We start from the raw sequence: 23,440 nt of genomic DNA on the forward strand, positions 1-23,440 counted from the left end.
CACCCTCCGACCCCCCCCATTTCTCATGAGTCAAAACATTTAGCGTCTTGAGAACAGATACTCTCTTCTCTGGGGCCTAGGATTAGTCCCATGTATTCAGAAAACATTTAGATATTTTTGAATGAATTAATTAATAAAATTTGGGGGCACCTGGGTGGCTCAGTCGATTAGGTGTCAGTCTTGGTTTCAGCTCAACTCATGATCTCAGGGTCGTGGGATTGAGCCCTGATCCGGCTCTGTGCTCAGTGTGGTCTGCTTGAGGATTCTTGCTGTCCCTCTCCCTCTGCCCCTCTCCCATGTGTGTGTGCGCACCCACTCTTTCTCTAAAATAAATAAATCTTTTAAAAAACTAATAAAATCTGACTCTGCTAAGCATTTGTGAATACACGTATTAGGTTATTTACTAGGGATGAATGTATTATTTCAGAGCATTAAAATTTTGTCCCTAGAGCTACATTCTTATAATTTACCTATGCTTAAAATAATTGGGCTGAGGTGCGCCTGGGTGGCTCAGAGGGCTAAGCCTCTGACTTTGGCTCAGGTCATGATCCCAGGGTCCTGGGATTGAGCCCCGCATAGGGCTCTCTGCTCAGCAGGGAGCCTGCTTCCTCCTTTCTCTCTGCCTGCCTCTCTGCCTACTTGTGATCTCTGTCTGCCAAATAAATAAATAAAACCTTTAAAAAAATAATAATTGGGCTGATGCCAAACTCTAATGAAATCCATTCTGTAACATAAAAGTTTATTAGAATAAAAATACATGTACAATCCAACATTAAAATTATTTCACATTGCATATAGGTTTTACCTCCATTAGTTTTTTAATGCTTTTAAGGTCTGTGCTTGAAATAATTTGCATATCTGTAAACCAAGCTTAGATTATCAAAAATGCAATATATCCATTAGACACTAGAGATCAAAATTTAGGATCAGAACTTATAGTTAACTAACAACCTATTGCACTAAATATTCTTTAAAATTTGGACAGAGAAGAAAGATTAAATCACTTGAAATGAGGTAAGTTGTATGAAAAAGTTTTTAGTAGCAAATAGCAATGTTGAAATAAGAATATTAAAAACATTCATGGAAAATACACTTAATATGTTTGCATAGTCTAGGTTATTTTTTAAAGACAAAAAATTAAAAATTACCAAAACTCCTCATTAGAAAAGGAGACAGTTACCTGGTTCTGCTTAAGATCTTTGTATATTTTAAGTCTTTCTCTCATTTAGAAAAAAGAAATGATACAAACATTCACAAGTCTTAGAAAAAAGGAAAAAAATAATGAAAATTAGGACCAACATTTCAAGCTGCCTTTTGGAAAGAAAATTAGAAACAGAGGTAGATGGTTAAATATTAGTGGCCAAGGTACTCGAAGAACTAATTTTTGTTGGTATACATTCACCAGATGTTTACACTTAAAGCCAAATAGTAAATGAATTTAGGAGGAGAAAGTAAGACCTAGCACAAGTTATTTCCTTACATCAAAGAAAAGTAATAAAAATAAACCAGGCTTAAGACCCCTGTTAAGGATACAATTGTTTAAAGCACTACAGTTCATGCACTTTTTCAAGTGGGAGAATGAACCTTATCCCTAAGCTTCCTAGATTTCTTGGAGGCCAAGCCACCAGCACCGTCAGGCCCCGTCAGTCAAAGTAGGACTGCAGGGTGCCTCGGCGCCGGACATCGCAGGTCCAGCAGTGGAAGCCTCCTCCCAGGGAATTGGCATTACGGATGCTAACCTTGATGGTACTGATACCTGCATCAAAAGAGAGACAGGTGGTCAGTTAGATGGATGCCCAAGAAGATTCTCCTGTAGAAAGTAAGCCCAAAGATAGGTAGGAACCCTGTGTCTCTAATCCTCAAGTCTACCTGAACCCCAAACAGTCTTTCAACTGTTTTGTCACTAATTATATTTCATCTAACCTATTCCACTGCTAATATAAAGTCTTCACCAGACAGCAGACACGGTGAAGTCTATTTTGTTCTGCTGACAATTCTCAGGTCAGTGTCCTCAGTGGGTTGGATGAGTGGGACAGGATCAACTTCACCACCTTAAGAAAACAATGGAACTGAGCTTGTATTTTTAGTATGCTGGGTTGGATGCTCATTCAGGTACCAAATCTATTCAGGCAAGTAGTTTAATCTGGCATCATTTGCACTGATGTGCTTGTGATGATGTGCATGGCCCAGTTAACCAACTGTATTTAGAAAGAAATCTATTGTGTTCAGCACAATGGGATTTTATTTTTTTATTTGTTTTCATTTTTGGGGGGTGCAGTTAACCAGCATATAGTACATCATAAGTTTTTTGTTGTAGTGTTCAACGCAGCATAACAGTATTTTAAAAAAGAAAATATATCCTCTTCCCTCAAAGAACACATTATTTTGAGAGGAAAGATAGCTCTAGAGTCACTAAAAGTTCCACTGGGGTAGTCAGGGAGGGAAGGCAGCAAGAGCCATTGGAAAAGACTTTCCCAAGAAAGTGAGACTGGGCAGGGCTTTGGGAAGTAAGAACAGAGTTTGCAAGGGGTAAGGAGTGGGCTTGGGATAAAGAGTGGACTTCTAAACACAAGTGTGTTTCCTGGTAGACAGATGTATTTCTCTTATTCAGATGGTCAGAGCTATTTTAATCCTGAATTGGAAAGGTTCCAGTTGTTGGATAAAGTTTGCTTTAACAAGTTCCTTGTGTGTAAATCATAAAATATGATGAATCATATATCTGGTTATTAATAATATTTAAAGTTGAGAAACAATAAAATCTTAATGGACAAAGAAACTGTTTCATGAAAATTAGGAAAAAAGTGGCATAGCATTAGAGATCATATCATTAGATTGGGCTCAATCGAAAATGGACAGGCCAGTCTTTTTCAACTGATAACACATTAAAGAGGGATGTGTCAAGGGGGAAAATCATTTCTTCTGGGTAATACACCTGAAATATGAGACATGAATCTTCATACATGGGTACCAAGAGGTTAGGTAAGTCACAGAAGATTGATATACTTATTGCTAAGGGATGTTTGAGGAGCCTGAAATGCATCTCCAACCCTTTGGGATTATGATTGTTAGAAATAAAAATATTGTGTATCTATGAAATAATAACATGGTACCTCTAAAAGGAATAGCAATTGAATTACGTAAATCATACATCAGACCTAGCGGTAATTTCTTTAGTTATTCTGATTTAATACTTTCATGCATGACACCATGTCTTGTTTATTGTACATACCCAGTTTTTCAAACATCTTTTGAATTGGAACTTCATTGGCATCCACCATGACACGCTTCTCATCTAGCATTAAGACATTCATGGAAAGCCATTTGGATGACATCCAGAGTGGGTGATCTAAAAATTGTAATAACTGTTAAATCATGTCCACTATCATCTTTGTTTAAAGCAAGGTTTCCAAAGTGAAGAATATTAAAGTGACACTTCCATTCTTTCAGTAGTTCACGTTCCCTATGGAATTTTATTTTAATCTTAAGACAGTTTATCTATGAATGTTAGGATTCAATCTAGACTCAATCGATTCCTATTACACATTTGGATTTCACCTTGTTTTCTTTAAAAACTCATTTCTTGCTTTGTGATGTTGCTTTATGCTGATTTTTCCCATCTTCTCACTTGCATTGTGTATGGAAGGAGAGATTACAAACATAAGTCCCAGTCTTTTCTTGTACCTATAGGCCCAGGTGCTACCTTACTCCTTCCTGGGGAAACATTTTCTTTATTAAAGTACTAAAATTTGGGCTGCTGTCTATAGATGAAAGCTCTTCTTCAGTCACTGAAATACTCATTTTAGCCTGGAGTATGTAACAGTAAACATACCATCTGGGATGACTGGTATTGGAGGAGTAACTATGGTCCATCCTGCTTTCTTAAAAAGATCAATCTGCAAGACAGAAACAAACAAACAAACAAACAAACAAAAACCCCAAGGAGGTTTAAATCTATATATGCTATTATTATCATTTGTAGTCTCTGATAGCTCCTATGATTAATAATTCTTTTTTGAGACACTGACTTCTCAGCTGCCAAAATATAATTATATTTCCAAACATTTGGAGTGATTTTATCTGAATCCTAATTAGAAATGTAAAATAAAATGACCATATCACCAGGTTAAAGTTAAAAAAAAAAAGTAACAGAAATGTTAAAGCTTTTAAAAATATTCTCATGCTTGGGACGCCTGGGTGGCTCAGTTGGTTGAGCAGCTGCCTTCGGCTCAGGTCATGATCCTGGCGTCCTGGGATCGAGTCCTACATCGGGCTCCTTGCTCGGCTGGGAGCCTGCTTCTCCCTCTGCCTGCCATTCTGTCTGCCTGTGCTCGCTCCCCCCCCCCACCGATAAATAAATAAAATCTTTGAGAAAAAAATAAATAAATAAATAAAAATATTCTCATGCTTTATTTAGGTTTCAGAGATCTTAAAACATGGAAGATACTTTCCTTGACAAATTCACATTAAAGAAAATGAAAATATCTCCTATCTATTTAGCTATAAGGAAACAAAAATGTAATGACTGTGTTAAACCCATAGTCCATCCACTTCATAGTCCATCAGTTTGCATCTCTACCATAGCATAAAGACAGGTATTAAGGATGTACTCCCAAAGAACCATAAATGTCCTTACTGACCATTATAACCCAGCCATTCTTATGTTCACATACTCACTTAGTATATCAATAAATTATACTAAAGTGAAAATGGATAAGTAATCTGGTCATTGGGTATAAATATATGGGATGGAAATAAACAGTGACATGGTAAAGTAGTCATTTTTTTTTTAAGATTTTATTTATTTATTTGACAGAGAGAGATCACAAGTAGGCAGAGAGGCAGGCAGAGAGAGAGGGAGAAACAGGCTCCCCGCTGAGCAGAGAGCCCGATGCGGGGCTCGATCCCAGCACCCTGAGATCATGACCTGAGCCACAAGGCGCCCCTAAAGTAGTCATTTTTAAGAGGTTTTTAAGAGGTATATTGCAGCCTAACAAATAACACAGAGTCACTCACCACCCAACTGGAAGTAGGAGGGAGGCAGCAGAGGCAGGAGGCTGCAGATGGTAGCAGACCAGCTGCTCTCAGAGACCAGTAGCTCTGCTCCTTCCTGTGGGTTGGGGCTGGGCAAAGGGGAACTGACCCACTGGAGAGGGAGAAAGACACCCACTACCCAGGGTCACTGTCTCACCATGCAGGGATCATTCTGTTTGCAGTTCAGCTGCTATGGGATCTTGGCTGCAAGCTGTAGGATAATATACTCTCTTCGATAAAAACACACAGAGACACACAAACTGGAGGCTTTGCCTTAAGGCAAGCCTTAAGGAAAGTCAAAGTCTGATGACACTACACTAATTATCATGGCTACAACATACATCTGGGAGTTCTGGTCACCTTACAGTAAATCCACCACAAGCAATCCAATGTTTGATTCTCATAATGTTGAGCACCGCTGAATCCATCATTTACGACCATTAGGAACCATGGAAGTGCTTAAAATAAAAATGGTAGTTACTTCAGTTGGTAGACTCTAATGCTTCTCCAGAGTCTTAAGGGCTCCCTTACCTGATCACACGGTCGGTCAGGGTTGGACAGCACAAGGCCAGGTCCAATGATATTGAAGGTGGCATCAATATGCATTGGATTGGGGTCTTTAAAGGAGAGGATATGCACTCTGTAGTCTGGAGCAAGATGCCTACGCATCCATTCAATGCCCAGATAGTTTGTAACCTGAAAATGAAAGGAAGACATAATTCTATAAAGATTTGGTTCTACATTTAGATAACTAAAAATAGGATGAAAATATTTTCATCAAAAAATACAATAATGTATAAGTAAATAATACAATAATGAATTAAAAATGTAATAATAAAGTGTGGAATTTAAGAGGCAGCTTTTATTAACCTGGCTTCTCTGTGCAAAAATATCTCTTCCAGCTCTAATGAAGTCAGCAGCATCAAAGCATGGCTCGAACTCAGTTGTCACAAATTTTCCCTGAGCAGCCAATTTGTGTCTGTCTTCTACTGAATGGATAGGGTAATTCTATTTGGAACAAGAATGAATACATACAAAGGAAATTACTTATGGGACATCCATTACTAAGAAAATTAATTCAACATCATCATTTCCCAAAATAGTACTACTGTTTTAGACTAAAACATGCACAGGGAAGAGGTAGGCCCATGCTAACTGAATCAAAATAAACTGACAACAAAAAACAAAAGCCCCAAACTAGGCATGACAGCAATTTCTTGATACTTACAAGAAAACGGTACAGCAATGGTAATGATTTTGAAAATATTCATGACTCATATTGATTTATGTAGCTATCTACAATAGTGACAGTCAACAGGATGAAGTCATTCTGTTATTTTAGAAAAGGAATTTGGTCCTGAGCCTAACTCATACCATCAAACAAGATGCCGTGCATCCCCTGCCAAAGTGGATTTGGTGTGGTGGAATGAATTCATTACTCATTTCTGTCTTTAAACACCTAGAAGTAATTTTGATCTTTTGATTCTTTCTATACAGCTTTGCGCAGTGGCAGTATCGTAGCCAATGAGGTTTATCCGAGGCGCGATTATTGCTAATTGATTCTTTCTATAAATGATCAAGTAATAAGTGACCTAACAAGGGATATATACTTCCTTTTACTGTGAATATGGCCTGTAGACCCCCGCTGTTTTTTCAGAAGAAAAAGTTACTTTTCTGTTTCTACCAATGAATAGCTATGTCCCTTTAGGCAAGCTTTCCTCCCAGTAAGGGGAGGATTGATGCTCCTCCCTCCAGAGGGTTTTGTGAAGAATAAACAGGACTGACAATGTATAAAAGCATTTAGTTCAAGACCTAGCACATAATATGCACCAGATAAGTGTTAGCTATTACTATTACTGTTATTATCACAATATCATTTACCTTATTTTTATCATAAAACATTTTTTTTTAAATGCAGTTGATGTTCTCAGTTTCTCAAACACATACCAAATACAAGGTTTCAGAGAATATCTATCTCATTCTCTGGATTATTGAGAGAAGTTACTAATAAGCTCACCTATAATTAGGGTTTTACCTGGTCATAAAGCTTATCACCCATTGTTGGCTTGGGAGCAGTTGTCCACTTGGCGCCACGGTGGAAATAGTCTTTAATAATTGACCGATATGCACGGTACTCAAAGAAGCGGGCACGCCACGCCATGGGAGCCTCGATAATCTCATTGCCCACAACTATCAGGATGTCACGAGGCATCGCCCCATATAAACCTATCAAACAAAAACATTCCACAACAACCTCAGTAATGCTCATTTCCAAGACAGAAGAATCTATATAATGGGATCCCATGTCTTGGTTAAAAAAAAAAAAAATACAGAAAATCTATAGGAATGTGTATGAATTGATTTATATGCAAATGGAAAAAGATGGAGTGATATATACTAGATGATATAGACTAGGCTGTGATATATACTAGTGATATATACTAGATTGTTAGCATGTGTGGTGATGGCAAAGCTAGGAAAGGAAGGTAGGAAGGAATGAAGGGAGGAAGGAAGGGAGGGAGATGAAAGCAAAGGGAGTGAGGAAGGAAAGGAAAGGGAAGAGAAGAAGGAACAAAGAAGAAATGAATAAGGTCCTTGTTCAAAGATATCTAGAACGACCAAGTTTTCACGTTTTGTAAGCTCCTTTCTTGCTACATAGAAACAGAGTTCTTCAGGGAGTATCAGTACCACAAGATAAAAATTGGGCCAAGGATCGTTTCTAGAACTGTGAATTAGAACACTGAACTCAGGCACAGAAACGATCTTGTAGCAATGTCAGTTAAAACTAAAACGGGAATGTTTCTGTTCCCCTCGTAACTTCTGTAAATGACATGGAATCCACTGTTCTGTGAAAGGAAATGATCATAAGGTTTAGAAAAACTGCTTCTTTCAAGAAGATTTTGATTTACAATGGAGTTGAGAATATGGACATCTTAATCATATTGAAAAGAACCAATCTGTTCCTAAGTAATCTTTAAAGTTTCAAAGGATTATTAAAAGAATCTCTGAGAGATTATCTGAGCTTTTAAGAAAGAAATTAAAAATTAAGACACTAGCAGTTGAGGTATCCAATATCACTTACCCGTAGACTCAAAATCAGGAGTTTTATACTTCAGTGACCAGTCAATGGGGTCAGGTCTCCTCACTGTCACTCCTTCCATTTTTAAAATATTGCACATCTCTTCAATTTCAGCAACAGCCTTTTTCAAATGATCTTTGGGAAAATGATGGCCTCCATGCTTCTGGTAAAATGGCCAGTACTTTTCATATGTGTTGGCCTACAAACAGGAGAAAGTAAGTGAAATACTTAATCAGGGAAAAATACAACTCATGATAAAGTCCTAGGCAGTGAACAAGGATTTCTATAACCTATTTTTTTTCTTTAAAAAAAAATTTTGTATTTATTTGAGACAGAGAGAGACCATGAGCGAGGAGGAGAGGGAGAAGCAACCTCCGGCGGAGCCGGGAGACAACTTGGGACTTGATCCCGGGACCCTGAGATCATGACCTGAGCCAAAGGCAGACACTTAACTGATGGAGCTATCCAGGTGCCCCTGGTTTGTATAATTTAATGGAAATGAGATTAAGACTATGTCTTGTCTAGTGTTGATCCCCAGCACTGAGCACACTGCCTCTCTGAGAAGACACTCAATATTTGCTGAATGAAGAATTCTAAATTTTCTTGATGTTTTGAGACCTTTTGCACTGTTTGCCCACGATCTTCTGCCCTGCCATTCACAGCATGTCTGCCCTCAGGTGGGCTTGGAGTCTTCTCCAGTTTTTATTGGTCCTTCATAGTAAAAGCTTCATAGACAAAACAGGACATAGGGACTCCGTTAGACAGTCTTAATTTCCGCTTTCCTAATGGCGCATGGAAGAGGAATGAGGCACAAACAAGTCAGCTATAAGACAAGGAGCAGGGGACAACAGCTGGAAGGACTGTCACCCAAACACCTCCTCAGTCCAGTATTTATTAGATACAAGGTAGCAACAAAGGAGAAGAAAGAAGGTTGTACAATAGCCATAGGTCTAGTAGGTAAACAAGAAGGAACGTGAGTCAGATGTTGGTCACAAGTTTTAGAGGTAAACTAGGTAAATAAGAAGAGTAAGGTGTGTCTGGTCCACAGCTGGGATTTGTAGTTGTGCTAGCACACTTAAAGGGATTACCTTAACTGCAGGCTTTCTCTGAGGTACAGGAGACAGGGAAAAAGGGAAGCAGATGGTGTCCTGCCCTGAGCTGGCGGGCATCCCCAGCTGCTTGGCTTCAGGGCGTGTATCATCCCCTCCACCAGAGGCCTGCTGCTAGTACCTGTTTTCTCAAGGTCATCCTTAAGCAAGCTTATGTGACCAGTACAACTCCTCACTAGTTAAAGTTATATTTTGAGCAACATATTATTCTGAGGATGGTTACACTAAACGAAATCAAATAAGAAAACAAACAAAAGAGCCTAAGATAAGAGCACATCCGTACTTAGATAAAACCATGTGCTACCCATGCATCCCAGAATTCTATCTAGAAAACAGCACTGCAAGATACTCTGTAGGAAAATAGTACACTGCCCCCTTAAAATTAGGGACATATTGTCAAACAAACAAACATTGTCTCTGCTGCTCTTAAAAACCCATTACTGATTTTCTCATTCAACAGAATTAGCACTTTGCAAAATTGTGCAGTAGCCCAAATCTGCCTTTGCTACTTCGTAGCCTTCCCTGTAGATATGCCTCCCCTCCCCAGTCTTTCCAAGTTCTCCTACCACTTCAAGTCCTTTTGTCACAGAAGGAAGTGATCCCATAAATGAATTCACACACTTGGCAGCTGAAAAAAAGCGTAACATTTAGGAAGTGTCCAAGGGTGATGCGCATTTTAAAAAGACAACTGAATGAAAACCAGTTAAATGCTTTTAAAAAGGCTCGATTTGCTAAAAATGACTATTGAAATAGGGCAAGCCTACCAACTGTAAAATAATGGTTTTCAAAAATATACAAATGTAGAAGGATTCTTCATTCAGATTGTTTAGCATGTTCCTAAGTTCTCAATTTAAAGAAATACACTGGGAAATGTAGACGATGTTTATGGATGTAATTTATCAAGGTAGATGAGGCAGAATTCCAATCAGAAGATCCGAACGCTAGGAGAAAACTTGGGACTTTCATCAGAAGACTGGCAAAGTGATATGCATCCATATACTTTAAGTTTAAAAAAATATTTAAAGGAGGTATTTAAGAAAAATATTCTTTATATCATCGATTAACTGACTACCTACCAGTCCTGATCATGTCAGGTAAGGTTTCCACACAAATCAGACAATTTCAGATAGTGGTTAAGGGAACTGGGTGATGAGATACAGTGTCTAGATGTCTAGCCCCATAATGTCAAAGATGATGTCTTTTCCAGATTTTCTGTCTCTACTTCCGTTTCCACCTCAGTCTGATAAATATCAAACATACAAAGGCAGATCTGCCTCTTGTTAGTTCATTACCTAGGTTCACACCAGTAAGGCTGGAGCTGAGCCTGCTGGAGAAGGAATAAGAATCTGAAAAACATATTTTTAACAAAAACGGAGGATGCCGGTGAGGCTCTAAAAATGGGCTGGCAAACTAAAAGTCCATGGCCATTTTTTTTTTCCAAGTAAATACAAGTTTTATGGGAACACAGACACACTCATTCATTTACACATTGTCTGTAGCAGTTTTGTTTTGTTTGCACTATAGTCGCAGAGTTGAGAGGTGAGTGGTCATGACAGAAACGTGTGGTCTGCAAAGCCTGAAATGTTTATTATCTGGCAGAAAAAAGTTTGCTGATTCCTGTCCACATTATTGGCTAGTTGCTTTTCTTTTGAAGATCTATAGGAAAACAACAGGCTCAGACAAATATCATCAGTATCAAACGATCGGTATTAATTCACGTAGTTTTTAAGATCAATCTACTCTTTTTAAAAACAAAAGCTTTCCACTGTTTCTCACTCCTAGGAAGTCCGGCAGCAGCCCCCAGAAGGAGAGGATAACAATGAGTCTTTATAGTCCTCTCAGACACATGGCAGTACTACTCCTCCATTCATCACTTTGCCCTTCTCATGCCAGGCACATCGCTTACAGTCCGCTAAAGGACAAGAAACCTTTGAAACTTTAAAACTGGTTCCAGCAGATGCACAGCCATGCTGTCTTGCCAGACACAGTCCAAAGTATTCTGTGTAACTATGCAGAATGAAGCTGGCCTTGGTAAATAGGAACTAAGCTTTCCTGGGGGGGAGAAAATCTACTTGAACAGTGTGAGTTTCCTTGTGTAACTCATACTCTGTCTGGCTAAGGTTGAACAAAGTCCAAATGATCAAGGCACATTATATTTTCTAAGACATAGTTGGAAATTATTTACACTTCCTTTGTAACCCTGCTAAATGAGTAAGCAATCATTTACAAAGTGTCTGCAAGATAAAAAACACTATGGTAAATTCTTAGCATATGATTTTAATAACCTGTTGCAGAGATATGGCTGCACTCCTGGAAACTTTATAGTCTTTAAGAGCTTAAAACCCTTTGGGTTCGTGTGAGGGCCGGGGGGTGAGGGGGTCGGTTGCCAAACGAATTTTAAATAGTCTTTGGAATATTTCATAGATAGATAGATAGATCCAGCCTCAAGCTTATAGTACATTAACCTTGACTGACTTTGTATCGTATAAAAGGTCCTTTCTTACTTATAAAAGATCCTTTCTTACAAGCTTTGTTGTTGTTTTTTTTTTTTGATTGATTGATTGATTTGACAGAGAGAGATCACAAGTAGGCAGAGAGGCAGGAAGAGAGGCAGGCAGAGAGAGAGGAGGAAGCAGGCTCCCCGCCGAGCAGAGAGCCCGACGTGGGACTCGATCCCAGGACCCTGAGATCATGACCCGAGCCGAAGGCAGCGGCTTAACCCACTGAGCCAGCCAGGCGCCCTTACAAGCTTTGTTTTAAAGATAAAAGCAAAACAAAAAGCACATATTTGGTAGAAAGTATTCATTATGTTTTACAGAATAAAAAGCTACATAGGCTTTAAAAACTGTGCTTCCTGAAAACTATCGTCCTTACTCCCATAAAACTTCTGTAGCCTTTATATCTTCCAACCAATCTTATGCCTAATTGCTCAAAGCAGTTTAATACATTATTTTATCTTTCATTGTTCCCAAGATGATTGATACATCTGTATCATTATTCATTAGTAAGGCCTTGCCTTCTGGGGGGTATGCATGTCTTTAATTTTCTCTAGTTACCTAGTTAAGCATGTGGCATAAAGCAGAAATAACCAGACAAATGAACGAAATCAATACTGCTAATACTAGCAATATCTACAATCATTGCACTTAACAGTGTACGTCTGTAATGTAAACCTAGATCCACACAACAGTAATGAAGTATGGTTTTGTCCCTTGAAGCACTTAGCATGCAACCTTTTACTTTCATATTTAATCTTGTTAGGTAGATAGCAAACCTCTTAACATCTTCACCTTATTGAGGCCCAGAAATCTGTGGAATCTTGCACAAGGTCAAAGAGCTGATTAGCCAAGACTAGCATCAAGCTTCTTGATCAAATACGTAATTCAGTCCTTGTCTCCTGACTTCAGCCCCATATACTTTCCAAAAATGACAGAGAACTCAAAATCATGTGTGAGAATCATGTCTGTTTCTATAAGATTACATAGCACCAAAATCAACAGTTTTACAGACAAGTAAAATTTAAGCTATTGCTTGAATCTGAAATTTAACTCCACCCAATTAAAATGGTTAAGGGATGGGACTTCTTTTTAAGACAAGACTTAAAAAAGGATGCCTAGGTGACTCAGTTGGTTAAGCAGCTGCCTTCGACTCAGGTCATGATCCCGGCGTCCTGGGATAGAGTCCCACACCTTGCTGGGCGGGGAGCCTGCTTCTCCCTCTGCCTCTGCCTGTCTCTCTTTAATTTTCTGCCTGTGCTGGCTCTCTCTCCCTCTTTCTCTCTGACAAATAAATAAATAAAATCTTTTTTTTTTTTTAAAGATTTTATTTATTTATTTGGCAGAGAGAGATCACAAGTAGGCAGAGAGGCAGGCAGAGAGAGAGAGGGAGAAGCAGGCTCCCTGCCAAGCAGAGAGCCTGATGTGGGGCTCGATCCCAGGACCCCGGGATCATGACCCGAGCCGAAGGCAAAGGCTTAACCCGCTGAGCCACCCAGGTGCCCCAATAAATAAAATCTTTAAAAAAAAAAAAAAAGACAAGACTTAAAAAAGAAAATGCCTTTTTAAAACACATGGATGATACATAAATTAATCTGTTCAGCAAACATCACATATCAGAACCAGAGGTAGTTTCAGAACAATTAGAACTTACGACTTTTTCTATTACACTCTCTTCGAGGTCTAATTAAAAGTCATTTTCTTCAAGAAGACTTCCTAACTCTCCAGCATTTGGTCATTGCTTTTTCCTTTACTTTTCTGGCATTCAATTCAACTGCCAGTTGGCTGGCATAAGATACTTAGCTTTAGTCTTTGTTTCTAGACAAAGATATCTCTCTGAACAGAAAGCAAGGTCTTTTGTGCTGATACCTCTGGAGCCCCAGTACAAGGTAGGCAGCATTTCTGCTCATGAGGGCAATGATGTAATAGAACTTATTTCCTTAATCCATGTTATAAATAATATTGTTAATAATCAGGAGGAATTTAAGTACATTGAAGATATATTTCGAACCCATGATTAATGGAAGCTCAGGCTGTGTCGCAATGTGGATGGCACTCCCTTATCCGAGATGAAACCTGAAAACCAAACCACAGAGGCCCAGCTTTAGGAATATTACACATAAAGAACACTAGGAGTTTTTAGGAGATATTACTTGTTGCCAGCGAAACCCTGGAAGGCTTTGGGGAAGGGACCATCAGATCTCTGTGGTAGCAAGAGGGGTAGGTTTAAACTACAGACAGGAGCAGTACAGGAACAGAGATGGAAGAGTCCTCAGTGGGAGCACAGTCAGGATGGTTGTTTGGGGAACAGTGAGAAGTTGAGTTTGGCTGCTTATAGGGTTATCATATAAAGTCTGCTGAAAACCAAGGTGAAATTTTATTTGAGAGGGACCCAAACAAGAATAGACATCTGCTAACCTGCCATATTAACAAACCTCTATGATGAGCCAATGATTGAAATGGGGAGTCCTGGAAAGGCAGATTAGAGCCAGATTGTGAATGATCTTGAATACCATGATAACTTTATCGGAGGTAATGGTAGGGGACGATGGGGAAGGGGCACCTGGGTGGCTCAGTGTGTTAAGGCTCTGCCTTTGGCTCCAGCCCTGATCCCAGGGTCCTGGGATCGAACCCTGCATCGGGCTCTCTGCTTGGCAGGGAGCCTGCTTCTCCCTCTCTCTCTGCCTGCCTCTCTGCCTACTTGTGATCTCTCTCTCTGTCAAATGAATAAATCAAATCTTTAAAAAAAAAAAAAAAGAAAGAAAAGAAAAGAAGATTGGGAAATAGAGGAGTGATAGGAGCAGGATGAGCAACGTGATCCAATTTTGGTTTAAAAATGCACTCTCGGGGGATGCCTGGGTGGCTCAGTTGGTTGGACAACTGCCTTCGGCTCAGGTCATGATCCCGGAATCCCGGGATCGAGTCCCGCATCAGGCTCCCAGCTCCATGGGGAGTCTGCTTCACTCTCTGACCTTCTCCTCCCTCATGCTCTCTCTCACTGTCTCTCTCAAATAAATAAATAAAATATTTTTTAAAAATGCACTCTCGGGGCACCTGGGTAGCTCAGTGGGTTAAAGCCTCTGCCTTCGGCTCAGGTCATGATCCCAGGGTCCTGGGATTGAGCCCCCCACACCAGGCTCTCTGCTCAGCAGGGAGCCTGCTTCCTCCTCTCTCTCTACCTGCCTCTCTGCCTACTTGTGATCTCTGTCTGTCAAACAAATAAATAAAATATTAAATAAAAAAGAACATCTACTTTAAGAAAATCTCTCTTATAAAAATAAAAATAAAAAAGCACTCTCAGGGTGCTTGGGTGGCTCAGTCCTTAAGTATTCACCTTTGGCTCAAGTCATGATCCCAGGGTCCCGCTCTGCAGGAAGCCTGTGTCTCCCTCTCCCTCTGCTGCTCCCCCTTCTTATGTTCCCTCTCTGTCTCTCTGTCAAATAAATAAAATCTTTAAAATAAAATTTAAAAAGCACTCTCACAGAAGCTGGAAGGTGGTTTGGAGAGAAGAACAAATGAGGGAGACCAGTGAGGGATTAGCTGCAATGGTCCAGGCAGTATATGTGATCCTGATCTAAGGCAGCAGCAGAGGGATGGAGGTAAGGTTGCTTTTGACAAAGGACTTGTTGAATCTTGGACAATGGATGTAGAGGATGTGACTGAGGGAGAAATCAAAGATGGCTCCTTGTTGTTTCAGTTCTAGTAAATAGAAATGCCAAAACTGAAAAGGAAGAAATGAAGAAGGGTCCAGTATAGCAGTGAGGCTGGCAGCTGAACTCAGGATGTGCCAAGGAGTTTTAACACGTTGATCTGGAGAAAGATCGGGACCAGACTGGAAGTGGGAGGCGAAGCTGTGAGAAGAGGGCCAAAGTGAAATTCTGCTCAACAGTAACCTTACAGACAGTGAAGGAAGATGTGAGGAATAAGGAAAGAACTACATTTCCAGATGAGATCTGTCAGAATCTGAAGGAAGGAGTTATTTGTGTAAATAGTATAAAACACCAGGGTTGCCTGGATGGCTCAGTTGGTTAAGCATCTATCTTTGGCTCAGGTCATGATCCCAGGGTCCTGGGATGGATCCCTACCTTGGGCTCCCTGCTCAGTGGGGAGCCTGCTCCTCTCTCTCTCTCTCTCTCTCTGCAGCTTCCCCTGCTTGTGCACATGCTCTCTGTGTCAAATAAATAAATAAATAAATAAATAAAATCTTTAAGAAAAATCAAACACCACAGGTATTTCATGTAAGATAATTAAAATCACCACTGGGGTTCAGAGGTCTGGAGTAAGCTACAGTGAAAGCAGCTATAGAGGAGAATGGGGGCAGAGGCCAGCCTGCAGAAGATAAGGAGTGAACCGCCTTCAGACATGTGAATACCCTTGCTTTACCTTCACCTCCACAGTGAATGGTGGAACACAGGCATTTTCTGCTCTGCCCACTATCACTTCTTCTAATGGGTCCCATTCGTTGTAAGAAGAGACGGGGCAGTCCTTGGGTAGAGGATCAGTGGCCTTATCATCAGCTGCACAGGAATTCCGGGAGGAAGCAGTAGCTGCCTGGGTGCTCTGGAAAGTTCTCTGCACCCACCGTGTTAAGGTTCTTCCAAGCTTCCAAGAACAAAGAAGAGATTATTGCATATTCCTATACAGTACTTGCAGGCAGGAGGAAATAGAATGAAACCCAGTATAATACAGACATTTAAAATCCTTTAGGAAAATGTAAATCAAGATGTTAGTTACTATATAGGTGGGTAGTGGGGCTATAGTTTTCCCTTCTTGTTTTTTTATAAATTATCTTTTCTCTATATGTAAATTGACATAACTCTTTAAAGCCCCTCATTAGATTCTGTCCTAATATCTCAGAATGGTTTTCTGCATTCAAGTTTTAATCAAGCTTTAAGCAACCCTTCCATAGATGATGGATCACCCCGTTCCTAGAAAACCACAGAAAGCTGCTCCATATCTCCCTGCCAAGTCCAGCTGGAGGAAGAAGCCTCCTTCCCCCTTCAGTGTTAAAAGTCACCAGTACTTTAATACTTTTTTTTTCCAAATGAAAATGTAGAAGCATATGTAAAGAGTCTTATCTTTCAGAATAATCAGCTTCAAACTAAAAATTCTGCATTGCTAACACACACTTCCCACTCTTTGGCACTTCAATTCTGAGAGTAACCAAGTGCCATCTGCTCCATTTCACAGATGGTCCATAGTATCCCAGCCATGATAGAATTAACCCAAGCACAAATTTATAAACCAGAAAAGAGAACTAAGAACTTACAAAAAGCCTTTTGAAAATCTAGGGCCTATAAAATCTACAGTAGGGAGAGTCCCTCACCCGCCCCCCCCCACCCCGAGCAAATCTCAACCACCACCCACACCCCACACCGCTCCCCTGAGCCCAATGTCGCTCCTACTCTGTTAAATGCCTTAGGAAGGAGGCAGGAGGGGAGCCAGGGTGGGGACCAAAGGAGGAAGGAGAGTGACAGCTGTTCTAGAAGCAGCTGCCAGGAGAGAGCCTAACTGCCCGGCTATTCCTGTCCCAGGAGCTAGGAGGTCTGCAGACGCACCCTTAGAAACCTGCAAGCGGAGGGCGGGGACCCGGCAGAAAGTCTAGGTACAGCCTGAACTAGCTCCAACTCCTCTCTGGTCTCGGGACTGCACGTTATTCTTGGAGTGGGCCTGCTTGCTCCCTCTCCATCCCAGATTCCCAGTTTGCCTCCTCTCCCGTCCATCCACGCCACACGAATTTGCCCGCAGGCTCCCCAACTCTATGCCCCATCCCCTGCACTGAAGCCATATAATTCCATTCTTGTATTAAGAAGTGTCACTCGTCGGTCCCACACCCTCACCCCGGGCCGGAAGCCTCTCGGAGCAATCAGCGTCGGGCGGGGAGGGCGGCGCGCCCACGGGGTGTGACCCCAATGCCTGTCCCGCTTTCCCCGGAACCCGCCGAGCTCCCAGCAGCCAGCAAAGACTGTTGAAGCTGAGCTTCCAAGGGGGGCCCGAGGGACACTGTCATGCAATGCTGTCTGGGGAAAGCGAGGGAAGGCGAGGGGGAACGCGCGCGGCCGCCAGCCGAGGCGGGAGGCGCACGCACCCGAGAGCCGATGTAGTGCACCGCCTCGGCGCCGCGGCTCCCGCCGCGCAGACACCGCACCCGCAGCATCGCCCCGCGCCCGGCTTGTCCGCGAGCGGAATGTTCCAGGTGCTCGGCCGCGTCCGTCCGAGCCTCCCGAGGGCGCGCCAGCAGGCGAAGTCACGGCGGGCGGCCCCCGACTTTTGTAGGCTCGCCCCGCCCCGCCGCCCTCCGTGCGCGCCCCATTGGCTGCTGGGAACAGGTGGCTAGGCCGGGGGAGCGCAGGCCAGCGCGCCCCGCCGCTCGGAATTTAGGAACCGTTAGGGCACAGCGAGTGGCGCGGGGTCCAGCGCCGGTGTTTGCCTTTTTTTTTTTTTTTTTTTTTAGTTTGTCAGTCGGCCGACTGGCTTCGGCTACCAAGCCCAGCCTCCGTCCGCCGCGGGAGGCCCACCCGTGCTTCGGGGAGGGGAGGAGCACGCGACTTCTGACGAAGGAAACTCAGTAGTACGTTAAATGTACATTGTTGGATGACGTGGGTAAAGCGTAAGTACAGTTACACGGTTACGTTTGTCGGTATGCATTGACTCAGTCCCCTCATTTTGCAGTGAACCGAACCACCTAAAGTTTAGGTAGCTTCTTAAGGCAACACCGGGTTTGAGACTGGAGAAGCCTAAGTCTGGAATTCAGGTCATCTCTCCCCCAGGGTCCTGCACTTTCCACCTACTACTAGCCTCTTAGGTGTTTGGGGGAATACCAGACGTTTCAAATAGTCGCTGGCCATGTGCCCTGGCTTGAGAAACAACCATGGCAATGGAGACTGATGTGAGCCAGAAATACGGGAGGACTGCAGACGCATCTTCCCTTCTATTTCATGTATTTAAATTTTTGTTTCAACTTAATTAGGGTAGTTCCCTAGAAAAGTCGTTCCCGAACAGTGCAAAACTAGAGAACTCAGTCTAACATTTAAGTACCTCGGAGGAAAGGGGGCAGAGAGATTTAAATATTTCATTTTGTACCTACAAAAGAGGTAATTTTTAAAAATGAGCTGTCGTTTTAATTCTGGTGTCTCAAACCAAAGTTCACTGATAGAAGGGACCGGACAAGCAGGATGGCATGGTAGAAAGAGCCCCGGAGAGGGAACTGGGAGAACTGGGTGCTAGTTTTGACTCTATTATAGACGACTATGTGTCTTCTTGAGTTGCAACCTTATCCTCAAAGAGAGAACGCATGCATTTATTGTCTCTAGCACACAGGGTGGTTGAGGGGCCAAAAGGAGAGATTGTACATGCTGAATGTGGTGTGGCACTAAGAGCTATATGAATATGAGATACTATTTTACCAGGCCTTATAGTAAGGCCTCCAAATGTGATAATAGGGTGAAAGGAGTCAGAAAGTCTAGGTCCATGTCTCAGCTCTGCTACTAACTTGCTTTGTGACCTGGAATCAAATTCCTCCTCCTTTCTAATGAAGGCATCACCTTAATTAATCACACTATTAATTAAGGTTTTGGCTAATCTTTCTCAAAATTTATAAAGTACCTCTCCCAAGAATTAAATGCAACCACCTTGAGGGTCTAATTTTCTAATGTACTTGGGGTGGCCAAAGCTATACTCCTCCTCAATAAAGGAATTTAAGAATACAGTAAGTACACCTAACAAATGGTATTGACATTACTTTGTACCATTTCTGTCTGAGATCTGAGGACACCCTCATATCATTCATTAAAGACATTTTTAATTTTAATTTTCCAGATGTAAGAATTGGAAGTGCCTAGAAATAATGAGGCCAGGGTGTCATTAAATTTTCATAAAGAAAGGCTCATGTTATAGCCATAGAACATACCCTTATCTTCTGGAACCCAGGGGAAAGTGTGTGGATAGAGCCACCCAAAACAGTCCTATTGCTATAAAAGCAAATCAAAGCTCTTTCCTCACTCCTTTTTTCTTTCTTTTTTTTTTTTCAAAGATTTTATTTATTTATTTGACAGAAAGAAATTACAAGTACACTGAGAGGCAGGCAGAGAGAGAGAGAAGGAAGCAGGCTCCCCGCTGAGCAGAGAGCCCGATGCGGAACTCGATCCCAGGACCCTGAGATCATGACCCGAGCCAAAGGCAGCGGCTTAACCCACCGAGCCACCCAGGCGCCCCTCCTTCTTTCTTTCTTGTGTATGGATATATGTATTGTTCTTGAAAAAAATCTGTAACACTTTTTAGATTGACTTCATCAATTCAAAGCACAAGCCTTCCCTACTGGTTTGTCTTATACTGTCTGTCTGACTCTGCAAAGTATCTACGGTGATACTTGGAAACTCCTTGGTGTTTATGCTGCCTTTTTTTTTTTTCCCCAGAAGAAGTGGAATAGACTGTGACTCTTGCCTTGTTCTCTATCATTGGCAATAGGTTAATGTAACACCAATAACTTTATCAAACCAATGATTTTAGGATCTTGATGGTCCCATAATTAATGATTATACATATTCATGTCTAATTGTAGTATACTCTTATGGGTTAATCTAGGATCATAATTTAGGGTCATGTGGGGGTAAAAGCACAAGGAATAGAAAACTCATCAGAAGCATGGCAAATTATTCCACTTTCCGATTTCTCCTTCATCACTGTTGCTTTGGGGACATGTTCAACTTTGCCTGGTTCCCCCCAACAAAGTACAGAGTTTGTGAAATGTGTTCTGAGACTAAAGAAACCCCAAAAGCTAGTAAAGTCTTTGGTTCAACACAATGAACAACAAAAGAGCCTATTGTAAGAATTCATTTATTTGACTATCATGATTGACGTCAGAATCTGTGCATAGGAAGCAAGAGTAATGTGTTCCTAGAACTTAAGAGATACAGAAACTCTGTGTCTGTACAGATACAGATACACAGTGGGTGGAATTAGCTATCTTGTCTAAGAGACATTTGTACTTATACTTAAGGGGCAGGATAGCTCTCAAATCAGAAAAAGATGGTATTTCTCAAGTTCAAACAGAGTGACTACAGTATATTTTCATGACTAGAATGTAACTAAAGAAAGATGCAATTTTTTGGGGGGGGTGTCTGGGTGGCTCAGTGAGTTAAGCCTCTGCCTTTGGCTCAGGTCATGATCTCAGCGTCCTAGGATCGAGCCCCACATTGGGCTCTCTGCTCAGCGGGGAGCCTGCTTCCCTCCCCACCTCTCTCTGCCTCTCTGCCTACTTGTGAACTCTCTCTGTCAAATGAATAAGTAAAATCTTAAAAGAAAATAAAGAAAGATGCATTTTTTAAAAAAAGATTTTATTTATTTATTTGTTAGACAGAGATCACAAGTGGGCAAAGAGGCAGGCAGAGAGAGAGGGGAAGCAAGCTCCTTGCTGAGCAGAGAGCCCGATGCGGGGCTCCATCCCAGAACCCTGAGATCATGATCTGAGCTGAAGACAAAGGCTTAATCCACTGAGCCACCCAGGTGCTCCAGAAAGACGCAATTTTTAAAAAGTATTATTTGGGGTCACCTGTCTGGCTCAGTCAGTAGAGTATGTAACTCTTGATCTTGGGGTTGTGAGTTTGAGCCCCACATGAGGTATAGAGATTAATTTTTTTTTTTAAGGAGGAGGGAGGAAGGAGAGAGAGAATCTTAAGCATGCTCCATGTCTAGTGTGGTACCTGACAGCTGGTCTTCACCTCATGACCTGAGCCGAAATCAAGAGCCAGATACTCAACCAACTGAACCATCTAGGCACTCCCGCCCACTGGAAAAAAAAATTAAAAAACAAACAAACAAATAAAAACTACTTTTGATTTAATTTTTTTTTTAAAAGTATGATTTGTATTGCATTAATAAAATGTCTCTGGAAGGATACACAAGACAGTTATAACAGAGGTTGTGCCTGGGACAAGGACCTGGGTGACTGTAGGACAGGGGCCAGAGGGAGATTTTTCACTGCATACCCTCTTGTACTTTTAAATTTTGGACATTTGAATGAGTTGCCTATTAAGCAAATAAATAGTTAAAAGACTGCATTTACAGAGGTATGATTGTCAAAATGGAGTTTTTAAAAAGGAAGCCAGTGTGCACAGTTTGTCAGACTCTATTCATCCTGCTCTATGTAAGGATGGAATCAGAATATTCTGGTCCCTGAAAAGTTTATATCTATTGAGGACAAGAATAATTTCATGGGTTTTGATGGAATGTCCTTCTAGAATATTCACCTCCCCCAGCTTCTGAGCTAACTAAGCAACCTGATCATTTCTGGAAACCTTGACACGGGGAAGGGTTCACACTTCAGGCCAAGCACAAGTGAAAAATAGAGCTGAAAAGGTGGAGCCCCCATTGTAGACTTCTACATCAGTATTCTAGCTTATCCTTCAGAGTCTGGTGAGTTTGGTAGGTAGAGCTCAGTCCTTGCTCTCAAAGTATATTTCCCTTCTTAATGTTCCCCCTTTCCTGTCTTTCTAGTAAATTGTAGGTTTACTGATGAAATCCGGTTTCTGGGCCTGAAAATATGTGAGACTGGCTCACACTCCCACAATACCATGTTCTCCTAACACTCAGCACCTGTCACACTGCTGTGGAACTGCCTGCTTCTCTGTTGGTCTCTTGCTGGGCTGTTGGCTCCCAAAAGGCAGAGAAAGCGGGTTTCATCTGCCGCTGCATCCTGAGGGGCCTGTCACTACACAGGTCCTCTATCAATCTCAGTGAAGAGGTACTGCCCTGGAAGCCTAGAGTTGAATAACTGAACCTTTGTCTTTGCTGTCTATCTTTCAGTCTTCGATTTCAACATCCTTTATGTCTCTGGAACTCCTCTCACAGAACTTTAACTCTTCCCATGATTCAGATGATTTCCAGTAGTTCTAGTACCACTTTTTGTCCTGGGTGCCTGACCTACGTTGTCCAGTACCCTTAGGTCGGAATGTTGGCCCAGGAGCTCTGATAACCAATTTTCTGCTTTAGATGGGCAAGTCACTCCTCTTTGCTTAGCCTGGGATTTCTCCTCTGAAATTAAAGGCCCTGGTTACTAGATAATCTCTGTGGTCCCGTCCAGCTCTAAAAATGCTGTGTTTCTACCCTGGGATTTTATCAGCACCTCAACCTCCATCTACTCACAGTGGAACTCACACCAGCCCTTCCTCCTTGAAAGAATTCTATCCTCTTCCAGTCAGTTAGGCTTGAAACTCTCTAGACATCTTTGCCTCCTCCCCTTACTCTAGTCCTCCATATCCACTGAGCTGCAAAATCTTATGAAGGCCTCTTCTGCACCGTCTTCTTACAGAGCCTTTTAGGATTTTTATTGTCAACATCTGGGTCGTTACTGGCCCGCATGTCTCAGAGATGGATTCTTTAATTAGACAACAGTTGCAAAACAATAGCACATGCTAAGTTGAATCCAGCGCCACCCCCCGCCAAGTATTTAAAATAATCCCAGTTTTGGGGTGCCTGGGTGGCTCAGTGGGTTAAGCCTCTACCTTTGGCTCGGGTCATGATCCCAGGGTCCTGGGATCGAGCCCCGCATCGGGCTCTCTGCTCAGCGGGGAGCCTGCTTCTTCCTCTCTCTCTGCCTGCCTCTCTGCCTACTTGTGATCTCTCTCTGTCAGATGGATAAATAAATCTTTAAAAAATAATAATAATAATAATAATCCCAGTTTAAGTCAGCACTCAAACCCATCTGGCTTTAAGAATATTAAAGAAGA

The 23,440-nt window shown here is 41.7% G+C and overlaps 1 protein-coding gene and 1 non-coding gene across 2 annotated transcripts; one reads left to right on the forward strand and one right to left on the reverse strand.

Annotated features, from left to right (window-relative positions):
* Positions 1-718: 718 nt before the first annotated feature.
* GATM (glycine amidinotransferase) lies at positions 719-17,978 on the reverse strand. The gene is made up of 9 exons (XM_013055363.2): positions 17,803-17,978; positions 16,098-16,316; positions 8,114-8,309; positions 7,067-7,257; positions 5,902-6,039; positions 5,563-5,727; positions 3,830-3,893; positions 3,230-3,346; positions 719-1,756 (listed from the first exon to the last, which is right to left on the reverse strand). The coding sequence occupies exons 1-9, from the start codon at positions 17,869-17,871 to the stop codon at positions 1,644-1,646; spliced, it is 1,272 nt and encodes a 423-aa protein (XP_012910817.2). The 5' UTR covers positions 17,872-17,978; the 3' UTR covers positions 719-1,643.
* On the forward strand, positions 6,527-6,672 carry LOC123388419. The gene has a single exon (XR_006602961.1). It is a non-coding gene; the product is annotated as a U4 spliceosomal RNA (small nuclear RNA).
* Positions 17,979-23,440: the final 5,462 nt, after the last annotated feature.

The sequence above is a fragment of the Mustela putorius genome, unplaced genomic scaffold, assembly GCF_011764305.1.
Source record: "Mustela putorius furo isolate JIRA1106 unplaced genomic scaffold, ASM1176430v1.1 tig00003898_pilon_pilon_pilon, whole genome shotgun sequence".
In the NCBI taxonomy this organism is placed as follows: Eukaryota; Metazoa; Chordata; class Mammalia; order Carnivora; family Mustelidae; genus Mustela; species Mustela putorius.